This window comes from Xiphophorus maculatus, chromosome 2, assembly GCF_002775205.1.
Source record: "Xiphophorus maculatus strain JP 163 A chromosome 2, X_maculatus-5.0-male, whole genome shotgun sequence".
NCBI classification, from domain to species: domain Eukaryota; kingdom Metazoa; phylum Chordata; class Actinopteri; order Cyprinodontiformes; family Poeciliidae; genus Xiphophorus; species Xiphophorus maculatus.
The window spans coordinates 12587725-12604461 of record NC_036444.1 but is presented as its reverse complement, the minus strand read 5'-3'; the positions used below and the strand labels follow the sequence as shown (position 1 = coordinate 12604461).

At 36.5% G+C, this 16737-nt stretch overlaps 1 protein-coding gene across 7 annotated transcripts in view; it reads left to right on the top strand.

The window, feature by feature from the left end:
• The window catches only part of shank3 (SH3 and multiple ankyrin repeat domains 3), a 153172-nt gene that overhangs the window by 71205 nt on the left and 65230 nt on the right, over positions 1 to 16737 (top strand). For 5 of the 7 annotated variants that reach the window (XR_002754147.1, XM_023349083.1, XM_023349109.1 and 2 more), the window contains 6 exons: positions 1308 to 1385; positions 1637 to 1703; positions 3819 to 4048; positions 4163 to 4332; positions 13061 to 13242; positions 13619 to 13642. Coding sequence is in view for 6 of the 7 variants with exons in the window: in XM_023349083.1 (XP_023204851.1) it covers positions 1308 to 1385; positions 1637 to 1703; positions 3819 to 4048; positions 4163 to 4332; positions 13061 to 13242; positions 13619 to 13642 (751 nt within the window). In the remaining variant the exon portion in view is untranslated. The remainder of the gene's footprint in view (positions 1 to 1307; positions 1386 to 1636; positions 1704 to 3818; positions 4049 to 4162; positions 4333 to 13060; positions 13243 to 13618; positions 13643 to 16737) is intronic. The other 2 variants (XM_023349089.1, XM_023349086.1) reach the window with 1 other exon arrangement.

Here is a 16737-nt window from a genome sequence, read left to right as displayed (position 1 = left end):
TTCAAGTTTCTTTATCCAATATGACATTCAGCAATTTGAAAAAAAGAAGACTTTGTAACCAATTCCAGATATGCAGAACTTGTAGAGTTTGTCATTGTTTTGTATATTAAATTAGGTGGCAAATACAGATAATGTTTTTAAGATTTTATTTAAAAAAAAAATCTATTATCTATTATATTTCCCATTTTTTATTTCCACATTACAATTATGCACTACTTTGTTCATATGTACCAATATTTTTGTACAATTGTGCAATTATCTGCATATGTTTAAAAGCTCTAAACTCCATGGGGTATCTGTATTGAAAGTTGAGTACTTTGTAAAGTCCAATTTTTTACATTGTTTTTTGTGTCTTATGCTGGCACTGTGGTTCATTCAGGAAAGTAAGAATTTGAGAAGGTATCAATATTGTACAAATGTTAGTGAGGTCACGTTCACTAAGATATCACTAAGTAAGTATCCTCCTGTAAATCCTGTAAAGCACTTTGTATTGCCTTGTTGCTGAAAATTTGCTATATAAATAAAATAACCTTTACTTTTACCTTTACGTATGTGAATTGTGTGTTACATTTCTTAAATAGTTCAGAATGAATGACAGAAAATATCTGACTTACTTGTTAATTACTTTTGAATGAAAAGCAGAATAAATATGTTCACAGCTGCAGAAGTGAGAAATGCTCCTCTGATGTAGTAACTTGTCAACAATGACTCAAACAAATGAGTATTTCCTTTAATTTATCTTACGATTTCACAATCTGTTGTTTTATTTCCATCTATGTCACAAATTCATTCAGCTATATAACTTTAGAATGATACCATATTACTCTTCTTTACACCATCAGTTTTCTCAAAGTCATTTTTAAATGGTGCTCTAGGCTAGATTTCTTTTAGAGAAAATTCAAGAGGTTAACAGTAATGCTGCTCCAGGCAATAATAGTCACAGTAACCGTCACAGTGTATGTCTCCGAATTATGATGCACTTCTTGGTGTCTGACTTTTCAAGACCATTACACTGCTGGTTTTTGTAGTTGTAATTTTTTATTTTTTTTTAACTCTGTAGTCTCACTTCCATTGTGACATGAGTAATGTATTTCAGTACTCTAATGGTTTAACATTGAGACAGACATATATTTAGTCTAATAAAGTTTGTAAACATTTTTGACGTATGCAGGGATACTTCTACAAACGGCTTTGGCAAACATGAAGTGAATTAATCCTTAAGTGTTATCTGATGTAATGCAAAAAATCCTATCTTTAATGTACAAACAGTGGTGATATGTCAACACATGAATCTCTTCCTCATTTAGGATAGCTGTGCACGTGTCTTGCTTTTCCGAGGAGCCAATAAAGAGATAAAGAACTACAATAGCCAGACTGCTTTTCAGGTATGTGTGGTGTCTAATAGTAGCTGCAAGTTTAATTTTAATTGTGTTAAATTACATAGATTTAATGTTTATAAAGTATAGCTTTGTCTTAATACATTGAATTATTCATTTTATTAAAGACAAATGATGTGCAAATATTTTTTGTATGAGTGAAACATTTCCAGACTACAAAAACTGTTGAGTATGTGCTTAGATTTGTTTTCTGTCACTTAAACATTATCTCTGCTTTCCATGTTGTTTTCTTCCATTAGGTGGCTATTATAGCAGGAAACTTTGATCTCGCAGAAATCATTAAGGTCCACAAAGCATCAGATGTTGGTAAGTTGAGAATAGAAGTCACTTTACTAAAGTTGATTAAATATTCAGCTACACTCTTTATGCCAGTGTATTTATGTAACTGATAAGAGTTTAAAATACAGACTGAAGAATATAAAAAAGAAGAAGGATGTGTGAGGACACTGGACTCTTAAGTTAAGGAGTTAAGCAGTTTCTCTGTGAAATAACATACAGGAAAACTCTGCCATCTGGTGTGGACAGCTTGTAATACCCCATTCCAAGACAAATTTCTCAAATTAGTTTTTCCTTTGTAAGCAACAATCCTAGTACATCCGTAATCGCATATAAATGCTAGATATTGTTGCTTACATATCCATCTTTGTCAACAAGTCAGGATTTAATTGTGGTTTTCATTCTAGGTGATTAAAATGTAATATTTATGCTTATAAAAATCCCTATATCCTATATCCTATTTCATTTCATTTAGATTTCTTGTCTTTCACTCACTGGTCTGAATTTATTATTTAACATACTTCCTAGTTTGAAATGTATGGATGATGGACAACAATCTAATAATGTGCCATAAACTTTCTCACATATTGTCACATTACAACCCCAAAAGATCAATATTTTATTGAGAATTTAAATGATTGGCCAACACAACACAGCACATAACTGTGAAGTGGAAGCAAAATGATGCATGTGTTTTTTTAAATAAATTAATATCAGAACAGTGTAGCATGCATTTGTATTTAGGGTTCATAAGTGCAGTTCAACCATTTGCCTGTAAAAACTACCTAGTTAGTAAATAGAGCTCAGCTGTGTGGAATTTAATCTCAGTATAAATCCAGCACCAAACAGCTTGATGAAGACCAAGAAACACACTGTACAGATCAGGATAAAAGTTGTAGAGATCTTTGAAGCAGGGTTAGTTTATAAAAGATTATGGCAGGCTAAACAAAGCTCTGTTCAGTCTAAAAATAGAAAGACTTTTGGCCAATGTTTAACCTAACAAGACAGACTTGGCTTATTTTGGCAGGCCAGTTTAGGTGATTAATGCTAGACATCTAGCATTAATCACCTAAACTGACAAGCAAATTACAGCTTTAATTAGAGAACCAGCTGAGAGGCCCAGGGCAACTCTGGGCGAGCTGTTGAAATCCACACCTCAGGTAGAATCTTTTGTCTTCTATCTTTTAATTGGTGTCCACTCCACAAATCATACATGCAACATAACTGCTGTTTGATTCAGAAGAGGTCCACTTTGCAATTTGACATGAGCAATATTGGTACACATCAATCCTATATGCAATATATTACATGTGGCAGAACACAGCACATTTCATTGAACTCATTGTCCCCACTGTGATAAATATGTCCCCACTGTGTCCCCACTTGTTCCATGAATGGTGGAACCATGATGGAACCACCAGCTCTATGTAAGTGGTCTGATGTTTATGGGAAAGTGAATAGACAATTGTGGAAGAACATATATTAGAGGGTGTAAAAGACTTGAGACGGGGGCAAAGGTTCATTTTCCTGCAGGTCAAATGAACCTCTGACATACTGTCAGAGTTACAATGGAATGGTTTATATCAAGTATGCCTGTGTAGGAATGGCCCATTGTAAGCTGTAAACCTATGTGGCACAAATTGAAATTTATGTTCATAAACTATATCCTTCCTGTACTTCTAAGCTGGATCAATTTTGCAAAGAAGAATATACAGAATTGCTAGCCTCAAGGTACAGAGCGCTTATTGACATCCGGTGGTAATTGCTGGTTTTATAGGTACAGACTGAAGCAGTGAATGTTTATCACATGTTTCAGATTTTTATTTGTTACGTTTAGAACCTATATCATTTTCTTTCCACTTCACAATTGTATTCTACTTTGTGTTGGTTCATCACAAAAAATCACAAAAAAATACATAGAATTTTTTTTAATATGACTAAATGTGTAATCTGTAAAGGGTATGAATACTTATTACTGTATATGTATCATCTCATTTCCAGATATTTGTGAATGAATTTAATACACTTACAATAAATTTTATTTAACTTTAAGGTTTAAAATAGTTATTGCCATCAAACAATCAATGTCTGTAGTCTGCGATAACATCTTCCTTTAGTCTACGGTTTCCCTCTTTTCGTTTCTAGTGCCTTTCAGGGAGACCCCCTCCTACACCAACCGTAGACGTGTTGTGGCTGGCACTCTCCCCTCACCACGTTCCTTGCTGCGGTCTGCAAGTGACAACAACCTTAATGGTGACCATGATCACATCCACCCTCCGCGCCCTCGAGAATCCCGCGGTCGCCCTGGTCACTCCCCTGTTCCCTCACTGCGCAGTCTCCCAGCTTTTGGGCAACAGCACAGCAGCCTTGGAGAAGTAAGACTATTATAAAAGGTTGTTAGAACCAACTGTAATGTCATTAAAGCAGACTGTTTGCATGGTTATTTACTCAATCACGTAGTGATGTTTTGTCCTTCTGCTTTATGTCAGGGTCGTCATGGAGAGATCCCTGACAGCAGTCTCCAGAGTACCGGCAGCTCCAGATCCTCCCATTCCCGCTCACCATCATTACATCACATGCATGAAGAGGACAGGCCGGTCCCCAGACGTTCCCACAGCCATGGCTACCCTCATGGACATGGTCCTCGTGGGAGACTCAGGTTTGTAACGATCTCTTCTGCCTGGTTTCACTTGTTATTTCTGGTTATACTCAACAAATACCAGCAAATGAATACTGCCAATCTTTTTTCACCTCATCCTTGCCAGTCTTCTCACATATTCACTCTAACAGCTAATTTGTGACTTGACTTTTGATTATGTACCTACTTAGATTTTTAAGCCATGTCATTCTGGATCAAACATTACATGTTAAGAATCATGCAATCTTCATTTAATCATCAGTCATTTGCACATATAAAGATATTTTCTATTAAATGTGTTCTACAAAAGTCATACAAAAGTAAACATATTTTTGGATTATTACCCAAAAGATGTATATAAATTGATATTGGCTTTACTGTAATAAACTGAACACAGGTTTTTAAAAGGTTTGCTGGTTATGCTTGGTATAACTTTTGAATGATCAATGCTTCTGGGTATTTGGGAATAATTATAGGCATGTTCATGTCATGTATAAACAATGGCCAAGTTTGTTTATTATACTAAGCTGAGATGTTGTTTTTCTTTTCAAAGGGATGAGAAAGAATATTCTTGGAGTTTGTGTTTTAAAGTTTTAATGTGTATAAAGGCCCAATTACAACAGTGTTTAATTAATGGTGCTTGCACAGGGCTGTACATGCTGATAGGAGCTAATAATGATCTCCCTTGTAACAAACTTTAATCTGTCAGCTTGTTTGGATCATTAGATAAATATTGAGTTAGAGTGATTTATGTATTGGCTTCATTCTCAAATTGGAGCTATGAGTAATGATATAAGACATCCAGCCCAGTTCAAAAGGTCCTGTCAATTGAGGGCAGACTAAATCTAATTTGTTTGCATTTAACCAATAGATTAATTCAAACTAGATCACATTTCTGAGATAATTGGTTTATTACTTAAATAGGCTCTTAGGTTAAAAGAGCTCAACTACATGCAGTATATATTCAGTGTACATGTGAAATTTTGGTATGTTTTATCAAATAAATTGTGTTTAATGAGGGCTTCAGCCTTCCATTTACATTAAGTTTAAAGTGAGTGCATAATTATTATTAGTAACTCATGAAGTCTTTTTCTTCTGGCAACTGATTTGCATAGAAAGTATTTAAAATGTCTCCTAAAACATTTTAATATTATTCCCTGTGTAGAACACTGCTTGATGATTGTAATTCTCATTTTGTGCTGTAGACTACTCAACAACCTTTGTTCAAAATTCAGATTGTTGGCTTGCCTGTCCTTACTTTAAAATGTTTGTCTCTTAGTGGTCTAAAGTTATGTCGCAATGAATTTGATTATTTTCTACAATATCAGCGCTGCACAGGGTATTTAGTAACAGATATCGCGTTAATGTTTTTGTGGATATGTTTGTTCAGACCAAGGATGTTTGGGTGGAGTGAAAAGAAAACAAAAGACTAAGAGAATAGAAAGCAGGGTTAATACATCTGCTGAGTCCTGGAGTAAAAAGCCTCCTTTAAGCATGGAGCTGAGACCTTGTTCCAACCTTGGCACTATATATTAAAGTAAGGAGAATGTATATGGAGTCCTAAATGACCAGCTGGTCTCAATATGCAGAACCTGCATCCAAGTGAGAGTGATGGTGTCCTTGAATATATTTTTTTTATGATATTCTCCCTCTCTCTTTTTCACTGTCTGACCTACTGTTTATGCCAGTGGTAATTCTAGCGGCATTATAGGTGCCAGGGGAGTGTGAAATTAGTTTGGCTGGTCAACAACAGACTCCTGTGAAACTCACCATCACTTCCTCCTCCCTATTTGTGTACCAGGCTTTTAGAGTTCTAAAACTTGACCTTATTTTGCTAGAAGGTTAATAAAAATTATTCAAAAACAATTAAGAGAGAATGGATAAAACCAACTACTGTAGAGTTCATTAAAGCAGACAAACAAGAAATACAAATAAAATCACGTTAAGGTCTAGAAGTTTGGCCATAATAAGATCTTTATCTTACACAGTAGACAATAAAATTAGAAATACTGCCAGGTTTTGATGTGATGATGTACATTTTTATTAGAAAAAACATATTTGCTTTTGCCATAATATTTTCATTAGCCACTTAATATGTCTTATCAATATGGCGTAGTAATTTATCTCCTAAGGAACACTGTTTCATTGTATTAACTTGAAACTACATATTGAGTTGCACACTTTGTGTCTTTCAATCAGGGTGAATCAGGGTGGAGGTTTTGAATACAGTTTAAAATGTGTTGTGCTATTGCTAACACAGGCACCCACTGAAAGCATAGTAAACATCATCTTCATCACTTTTATCCTAAATAAGTCAGTGAACAGTAGTAATTAAAATCTTTCTTATGTATATTACATATTGATATCTGATTGCCAAACTACTGAATTTTTTTAAGTGGGCATACAATGAAAAACAAGCTTTTTTAAGGATTTATCAGTGTTCTAGTAATAATTAATGAACATCACTGGTTGATATGATAAGTCTTTTTGGATTATTTCTCATTGATGTTTTCAAATTAGCTCAAATTTGTTATCTCTTGTCTGTAACTGGAGTGGATTTGATCACAAAAAGTTCACATTTTTAAAATAAAGTTTGAGTCATAAAGTCCATTCGTTTTGTGACAACATTCCTGTTGGCATAAAGACAGCTTTATGTTGAGACAACCATGAAAATTGCAATGTTTAGACAACCCAGAATTATTATTCACTAACCACATTCTATTCAAAACTGGTTTAGGTTTTTGAAACATATGACGAAACATTTTCTGGAAAAAAGTTTAATCAGTAATTCTCTTGTCACATTCTCTTTCATGCAAGAACTGCCACTGCCATCTTCTCTTGCTATGTTCTGTTTTTTTGTTCTGTAGAGCATAGCTTTGACTTTCAAGATGTTAACCTTATCCCTGCAGTTTCTCCCACCCACTTATAATTTCCAAGAGTAATTTGATATCCATGGTACGTTTGATGTTCGTTTGGTTAGTCATATCCCTCCAGGTCATGAGTTCCATCATGCTTAAAGGTCAACTATAAGCCTTCTGAGTTTTCAGTGTACCTCGGGGTCTTGTTTTGTTTTATAACTTTTACTCTATTCTTTCTTCCATTATTATTTCCCTTCATTCTGCCCCTGAAGAGAAGACTAAGTGACTCATGGGAATAAAAGTCCTTCCACTCACAGGTTTTCAGTGAGTTGTCAGAGGTCATATTTTAAACAACTTCCTATTACGTTCTCAGTGTCATTTTCAACTATTTATTCAAAGGTGCTGATGGACTGTGTAGGAAGCATTCAAGGTGAAAAAGAACATAAAAATTCTTGTTTCAGCAATCTTTATAAAATATGAGCAGTGGTCTGGAGGTTTTAAAACAATGAGACTATTGTCTACATATTTAAAAATGGCAGAAATGTTCATGTTTCAGTCAATAAGTAAAGCTTCTCAGTAAGAGCTAAGTGGTGTTTGCCTAGCCAAACTCAATTTTTCTTAACAAGCTAAGACGTGGTTTTACTGTTGTGAATTGTAGATTTGCTGGGCATAACCTTAAATGTTCTTCCCATGTGCAAAGTCCACAATCTTCATTCTCCTTAATAGCCATAGACACTCCCATTTTAAGGAAGAAAGAATGAAAGGACATGGATTCATTCATGTGCAGCAAGCCAAGGGCAGAGTGAGGATCATTAGAATGCAAAGTGTTATGCTGATTAGCACTGCAGATCTCACCTTAGAGAGGTGGGCTATTTGAGGAAAAACCCATTTACCTGCTAGGGCAAGACAGTCATGCATAAAAATGCTTCACCGAAGCAGCTTAATTTGATAGCATCTGGGTAAATGGCATTAAATGACATTTTGAGGTGTTTCTTCAGATTTATGTCAACACTTTATAAAATAAACCCAACCTTAGGCAGCTGAACCCATTGCTAAGCTGTTCAGAAGATAACATATGATTAACTGGGTTTATTAATTGTGATTAGAGGTATAATACAAAACAGAAACAGCTACTTTTATATATTTCTTTGTTTTCAACCTAAGCCTCCGTCGCACAAATTATTTTAAAGTTTATACTCCAGTCTCTTGTTGGAAAACCAACTATGAAAAGTGTTACTTTAAAATACACTGAATTTCAGTTCAATTCAAATACAACAGTATTTGTTGTAAAATAACACATTCAGTTCAATTAAAATACATTTTAGCATGCATTTTTATTCATCAGTTCATTTTAAATATCATTACTACTAAATTGCAATTCAAGCAAATGCAGTCTGATTCCAGCGATCTGTCATCGCAAACAACAAAGCAAACTATTGAGATGAATTTGAAGCTCAGAATAACAGTAGATATGAATAGCAGAGGAGAAAGTTTGAATGAAAACAAATTAGACTCTAATATTCATAGGAAATATTTATTTTCCATATTTAATGTTCACCAGCCACAAACTCTATGTTGAATGATAATAATAGAAAGCTCATCCAATTGGTTAGGACAACAGTTTTCAGAGATTGTGTTAAATTGAACTCAAGTAGACAGTATATTTGCATATAGTGTAATAATGAAATCAGACTGAAGATATAACCTCACTTGGATAAATGTTATGATAATCAAGTTATCCAAATGTGAGAGAGATTCTGTGAGGTACACTGGTATACTTCAAAGAGAGGTGACAAATGTGATTGAATTTGTGTAACAGAGCATGTTTGTTACTGCCTCAACAATTTTTGCATCTCTCACATACTGTACCTCTGATTTCAAAAGACATTACCTCACACAGCCTCTGGTTTTAAAGAGATAGGTGAGCAATTCCCTCCACATCCAAGATGTCTTGATGAAATTACTCAAAGAATAATGTCCTGGCTGGCATTCATCCAGCTGTGAAGTTGAAATAGATGAAAGTCTTTCTGACAAGCTTTTGAATTGATATCTTTGCCAAAATAAAGGTGGCTGTGTACCTAAAACTACAGCTATAATGGTTTTTGTAAAGGTGAGGATGATAAAGTGTCTGCATAGCGCAGCCTCATCTTCCTTCTGCAACCCTCTTAAAGCTTGATAAGTGTGCTGCTGTTGTTCTATGCTGTGACTCAGACATTAATATGCTGGAGCCACCATAGGTCGTAAGATTCTATAGCAATTGGAAAGCCATCAGCAAATGGTTGTTTTGATGTTGGGTGTTTGGGGGGGGGGGGGGGGGGGGTGAAAGGAAGAGTTGAGTAAGGAAAAAGGAAATAAATAAGTCTATAAATAAGAAACAATGAAGACAATAAGACAAGGAGAAAATATGAGACAGAAATCATTAATTAAAATTAAGGCAACAGATAGAAATAGACAGAAAAAAGGCTATTGCACATGTAGTGTAACCAGACCTATGTTTCTGCTATACGGATGAAGTGCCAATACAAATATCTTGATGTTTTCAACATTTTCTTATATCATGACCATAAACTTCATTGGGATTTTATGTGATATAACAATACAAAGCAGCACTTTGTTATGAAGTGAAAGGAAAAGGAGATATTTTTCAAAGTCACTTACAGTATATGAGCTCTTTTGATCCGATACCGCTATGGATCCTCTCGCCTTTGTCTGTAGCAGCAGAAAGAGTGCGAGAAGTCAACAGCCACCCTTACTTAGTAGGTTACAACATCCACCAGAACGATACTGGTGAAAAGAAAACACACCAGGATCACTAATATGAGTGGATTTTCACATGAAGTGAGTTTCAGAACTTTATCAGTTTTAGAACACGATTGCGATACATACCATGCCACCGCCACACAGAGCTGTGCTTGCCTACCCGGCCCTGTGCTACTCTGCTGCGGCTGCACTGAGTACACCATGACAGTGACCAGGCAGGTGAGCAGTTGCTGTTCTGGAAAACTATATCTAGTAGCTATAACACCTAAAGTAAAAAATATATATGTTGGGCTCTCATCAGGCTGAAAGAAAACATTGTCTGTCATGTGGAATATAGGCATGGTGTAAATCCAGCTTCACACATGACTCCATGACAAAGGCTCACAAGACAGAAACTCACGACCTTATTGGAAAATGGGACACACGTTGAAGATTTCCAAAAATAGATATTTCTAACTAGATAAGCCAGACAAAAAGTTTGATTTTTTTCTGCACTTATTCCCAGTCATAAATGTTGATAGTCAATGTTGGGAGTGTGACTGTATTGCTAAGTAATGTACATGTTAACAATCCAAGGAAGCTCTTCATCTGTAGAAGAAATGAAAATTAGAAAAATTTGAATCACCACCTTTAGAATCTGTAAATAACTAAAACTTTCCAATCTGGTTTATGCACAATAGCATAGAAACCTTAAAATATCCAAATATCCCTTCATAATAGCAGATTGTGGGATAATAAAGGGCTGATAATATGTATTTTCCAGGTACATAGTTCAGTTTGATTGGACAAACAAGTAAATATGTTTCAAAAATAACTTAAAGGAAATTTGATGTCTTGAAATGGGCTTTTGTCTCTAAAAAGCTCCCCCTTCATCATGTCATCACAACAGTGCTCCTCCATGATACTGTTTATAATCTTTCTCAGGAGCATTGGACTGAGAAGTAGTTTGTATAAGTTCAGCAGATGGACAATTTCACAAGGTGTTTTCTTATTTCTGCTGTCTCTAGTCTGGAGGAGCTTGGGACTGCAGCTCCAAGGAAGAGTTTATTCTTCCTAATGTTCCAGTCAAAAACGTAGACTCAAATTCAATCAGGACTGTGGTAAAACTTGAAAATTCATGTTCATACTCTCCATCCAATTTGACTCATCCTGAGTTGCTTTCTAAAGAGATATGAAATGAAATGACATCAGACTTATATAGCAGTTTTCAGGCACTTTGAAACCAGTCATTCACAAACTGAATGGAGGCTACTGGCTTGTAGCCACAGGTGCCATGGGGCAGTCAGATATGGAGCAAGATTTCAGTGTGTAGATCTGTGGTAGAGACCTACAACAAAAGATTTCACAAAAAAGAGCTGTAATGAAGCTCTTTTTGTAATTACAGCTCTTGCCTTTCCTTGTATTGAAAGGGAAGTTTAATTATTGATTTATGCCACTTAAATACATATCCATGCCACACCTTTTTTTTTTTTTTTACTTTTTTGTTACAAAAGCTTTGGAAATTATTATTTAATCTTTACTTTACAATTGTGCACTACTTTGTTTTGGTCTATACCACCAAAATCTGAACTAAATAAACTGAAGCTCGTGGTTGTAACCTGATTATATGTGAGAAAGAGAAGAACTGTAAATATCAATGCTAATTGTGTCAGTATTTCATTTCAAAGAATAATAAAGCGACTTTTTATACTGAATGAGCAGTTAACACACACAAGATCAAGTTAAGACATAAAAAACTGATTTTTTCTAAATATATTTGTGATTGCACATTATAATTGTTTTTCTCCTAAATAAAAAAGAAGATCCTTGTGAGAAAGCTTTGGCAGCACAAGCAGCGGAATGATGCTGAATGCAACTTACACAGCCACAGAGGTGATGATGAATGAAGACTAGGCGGAGCTCTGCTGCTGTATTAGAATTCATTGCTTGAGAGAGAGGCAGGAAAAGGAGAGAATGGAGATGCGGTGTGAAGAAATGTGGAGGAGAAGGATGAAAGCAGGTGAAATGGAAGTGAGAGAAAAAGAGAGAGAGAGACAGAGGGGATTCAAGGCAAAGAGGCAATGAGTCAGGAGCGACAATTAAACCAAATGGGCTGGAGCTTTTGCCTCCCCCCACCTGCCACCCCTCTGCACACAAGTGCACACCCCGACAGACACACACACATATACTTACGCAGCCTGCCTCAGGGAGCTATGGCGCATGCACACTCTCGGCAGACAGGCAGAAGGAGATCACTTGTACTCTGGGACTGGTGTGTGTCAGCGATGTGTTAGCGACATACTGGCAGTGGCGTATGCCATGCCAGTGAAGGTGCAATGCTAGCCGGAGCGGAGGGGGCTGTGTGTGTTTGTGCCTGGGTGCACAGCTAGAATGCACATAGAGGGCTTGTGGCGTGAGAGTGTGAGCGAGCCGTCAAAACGGAGGAGAGGCACTGAGCACAGCAGCAGCAGCAGCATTGCTGGCGTGTGTGTGAGTGTGTGTGAACGCATGTGTGAGGGGTGGAGGGGAGAGGAGAGGCAGACACGGAGGGACTCCGGGGAGAGGGAGCGGGAGTTGGGGAGCAGACCTAACCTTTCTCCTCCACAGCAGGAAAACCAGGACCCAAGGACAAGGGAGGATCTGTAGTCCAGCCCGGAGCATCTGGAGTACAGGGGATACGGGAGATTTCTGTTTGTCTTTTGAAGGGACTTCTGATGGAATCCAAACTCAGGATGTGTCTAACTAAAGGGGGCTGCCAGTCGGACCTGATAAATCCAAACAGGAAAGGAAACAGGGCTATTCCTTTTACTGGTACATTTTTCTTCTCCTACCTCGAATAGGATGCAAGAGAGAGGGGACACCTAAGAGGGAGAGGGTAAAAGAGAGCAAGAATATTGTCTTTGCTACTGAAGAAGAAACAGGGGGAGGACAAGAGTGTCTTGGAGGAAAATACTATCCTCTCATGACTCTCCTGTGGAACACTGACTGTTGATTGGCAGGTACTTAGGCATGCCTATGAATCCCTCCCTGGGAACATTAACAACCAGGGGGTGTCACCAGGTCGCTGTCCCACTGACGACCATGTCAGTGACAACCGGCTTCAGTTACCAGCTCCCTGGAATCACCACAGTAACATATGTGTTTGTTTACAGCCCTGGCTCAGTGCAGCGAGACCCAAGCCCACCTCATCACACACCTCCTGCACTGACAGGCCCTCGTGGGCCCAAACGGAAACTCTACAGTGCTGTCCCAGGACGTACCTTCATTGTGGTCAAGCCCTACACCCCACAAGGGGAAGGAGAGATCCAGCTCAACCGTGGAGAACGGGTCAAAGGTGAGTTGTCTTTTCAGATTTGTTTTTCAAATGTATGTGCTATTTTATCTGCCTTAATTGATTCATTATTAGGATTGTGACCACAATATATACTGATGTACATTTATGTCTGCTGGTTGTCATACAAAAGTATGTGACAAAATATGGCTTACATAAGTGTATGATGATTTACAGAACTTTAAAAAAACTTTACTTGTTCTCTCATATCATTGCTTCACTTTCAGCCTTAAAGTCATTTCAATAATTTTTGAGCTTAACATTTGTGAATAACCATTTCATCAACTTTTTTTGAATGTGGTGATTTCTGCTATTAGCAATGATTTTTCTTTCATGGGTTTGTGTGTGTGCTTTTGTCTCCATTCATGCTTCACTCCAGACTTTGACTGTAATGACGTAGAAGGTAAACTCCATAATGTGCTCCCCACCCAAAATGCCCCCAACAAACCTAAGTGTGTTAACCCCACACCCACAATGAAAGCAATTAGATCTTGGCCTTGTTTGAATTCACTTGAGAAATGTGTACACTCCCACAACAAATCTTTGATCACTGCAAGGAGAGCGTGCAAATTCAAACAGGTCCCGTGTGCTTTTGGATGTTGGTGTGCATACATATGATGTGTTTTTCCACCTTTGGGAGAGTGCTTCCTCTGTGTGTACACAACAGATTTTCTGCTTGCCCTTACCTCTTATCACCTGTCCACAGACACCCAATTCTAGATTGACCCCACACCCCCACACCCAACATCCTGTCACTTCACATGCATCACCATGGATCAGACCCACATTAGCTTAATGGAAACATTTCCCTCATGTCCTTAGAAGGTCCAGAAAGAGTCGGATAGCACTCATACTGAGACCTCTTCTGTTCCTTTCAAATCTACAGAGGGACAGGAAGTTACAGCTTAAGGGTCAATTTGAAATGTCTGTTTAAGCTTTGGGTGAGACACATAATCACTTACTTCCTGCTTCTCCTAATCTACAAAGAAATTACAAGCATGCCTTCTTCATTTAATCTTTAGTTACTTTTTATGTAAATCTATATTATTATGGAAAACATTGAACAATCTGAATTATAGCCGAGCAGCCTTGAAATGTGATGTATACTGAAGTTGACATAATAGTTATTGCAGTTGTGATGACTCAACAGCAGTGTAGTATACCTCCAACTGTTGAATGGATCGACTGTCACCAGCTTTTATGCTGGTGCCACTGGATCCATAACCCTGCTATTAATGTGAAGACCCAGTGTTTTGTAGTTCTCTCATGTTGACACATACAGGAAACAAGCTTACAGCATCATGGCAGCCAACACCATGGCACTGCCAAGAAAACCATCTGGTCCTGTTATGCAATACTGACCATCACTATATTGTGATATCTATCTATCTATCTATCTATCTATCTATCTATCTATCTATCTATCTATCTATCTGTCTATCTGTCTATCTGTCTATCTGTCTATCTATCTATCTATCTATCTATCTATCTATCTATCTATCTATCTATCTATCTATCTATCTATCTATCTATCTATCTATCTATCTATCTATCTATCTATCTATCTATCTATCTGTCTGTCTGTCTGTCTGTCTGTCTGTCTGTCTGTCTGTCTGTCTGTCTGTCTGTCATCCCTCCTCTTTCTTGACTCTCTTTCTTTATAGTGCTAGAGAAGTAAATCTTAAATTTTAAATGAGTGAACTTTCTGTGTAGTACTACTGTACATTTAGTATAAAACACGATCAATTTCAGAAAATCAAAACTGACAACCCCCAGGGAAAAATGTGCAAAGTGGAAGTGCAATGAATGACAAGAAGCCATTAAGGAGAGACAAGCCCTGGAATGACATGTGCCATTGACAGTTTCAATAGGTTGCTGACATTAAGAAGGCCTACAAGAAGCTATAAAGTCTGATGTGATAGACAGTTACCAAGGTCCCAGTCATGATAGCACAACAGCAATACAGGGTGTAATGGGTAAAACCACATCTTATCTTTTATTCAATAATATGAACTAAATAGCAGTGTTCAATAGGTATGGTGTGCATCACGTCATAATCGTGCAGGTGTTTATTTAATTTAACTAGAAAGGTTGCATTAAGATAAAATATGGCAAAATATTTATGTAGAAAATAGTATATAGTAATGATCACTAAAGCACAAAATAAATGCTGAAAAACACAAGTAAAATAATTAACACTGCTTTGCTACAGTTGTTTCAAGAAGTTGATTTTTAAATGAAGAAGTAATGAATCAAAATTACCTGGAGGTTAATAAAAATAAATAAAAAGTCAACGAGACAAGGGGTGTTTCCAAGAGATGAACCAATTAATCTTACTGGTTGAGAACCAATAATTTTCAACCAATAAGATGAAAATTATTGGTGCTTTAAATAGTACTTTTTGCTCCGTTAACTAAAATATTTTCCCTATCCACAGAGATTCTGAAAATTACCTAATAAGTAGATTTTTAGCCCCATCCCAAGAACCCCCAAAGAGCAAAGTGTATAGCACTAATGTCTGATTTTCCTGTGTTCTGTATAACTCCTTTAATCACCAGTTTTACTAGAGGACCATGTCTACGATGAGATCAGACTGGGTAAATCTGATTAAATGATATTCCTGTGTGTGGATGTTTTGATGGAGATGATCCATTTATACATATATCAGTAAATACCTAACTACGATGCAGTGCATAAAAAGTTTTAACAATTTGAATTTGGATTTTTTTTGTCTTCAGGTCCAACATAATAGATATAATAGACATAATAGATATTCTTGCAAATGGCTGTAATAAGTACATATACAAAATGCATTGATGATATTCCTTATATTTACATTTCAGTATAACTGACAATTCCTCTTTAAGACAAAGTTTTTCTGATACTCCTGCATATTTAAAAATGTCTCTAATATGTTGATATTTTTGACAAAGTATCCTCAGAGCTACTGACAAATATTTTCCAGAATATTGTTAGAAAGTTTTTACTTTTATGAGGATTGTTTGCATAGGAACCTGGTCATTTCAGATAAAATAGAGATACAGTATGTATACAGTTTGTATGTCATTGTCATTTACAGTGTAAAGATTTGTTGAAACATTACTTTCACCTATAGTTAGTGCTTTAAAGTGAAAGACTGCGTAACAGTCTTTCACTTTAAACCAGTTCATGTACAGAATATTGTTTGCTTTGAGGGAGAATGATTCATTGGCAGTAGTCATAGAGACACTACATTAGTTGTGTTATATACACAGTAATTTTGTTTTATACATTCATTTGTTCTTTTTTTTATATTTACTTATAGTAAAAAGTGGCTGTCTGGACTCTGATGGTTAGTAGAGTAGATCTACTGTATGTCCTCTTGTTTGAATCGTGTGTGTTGGATCACTATAATTTTACATAATAGTAGAATAATGTAGCAATGTATCTCACTTAAATGTCAGCCTTTAATATTTCAGATGATACTGATAATGGTGATGATAGTGATAATGATTAGTA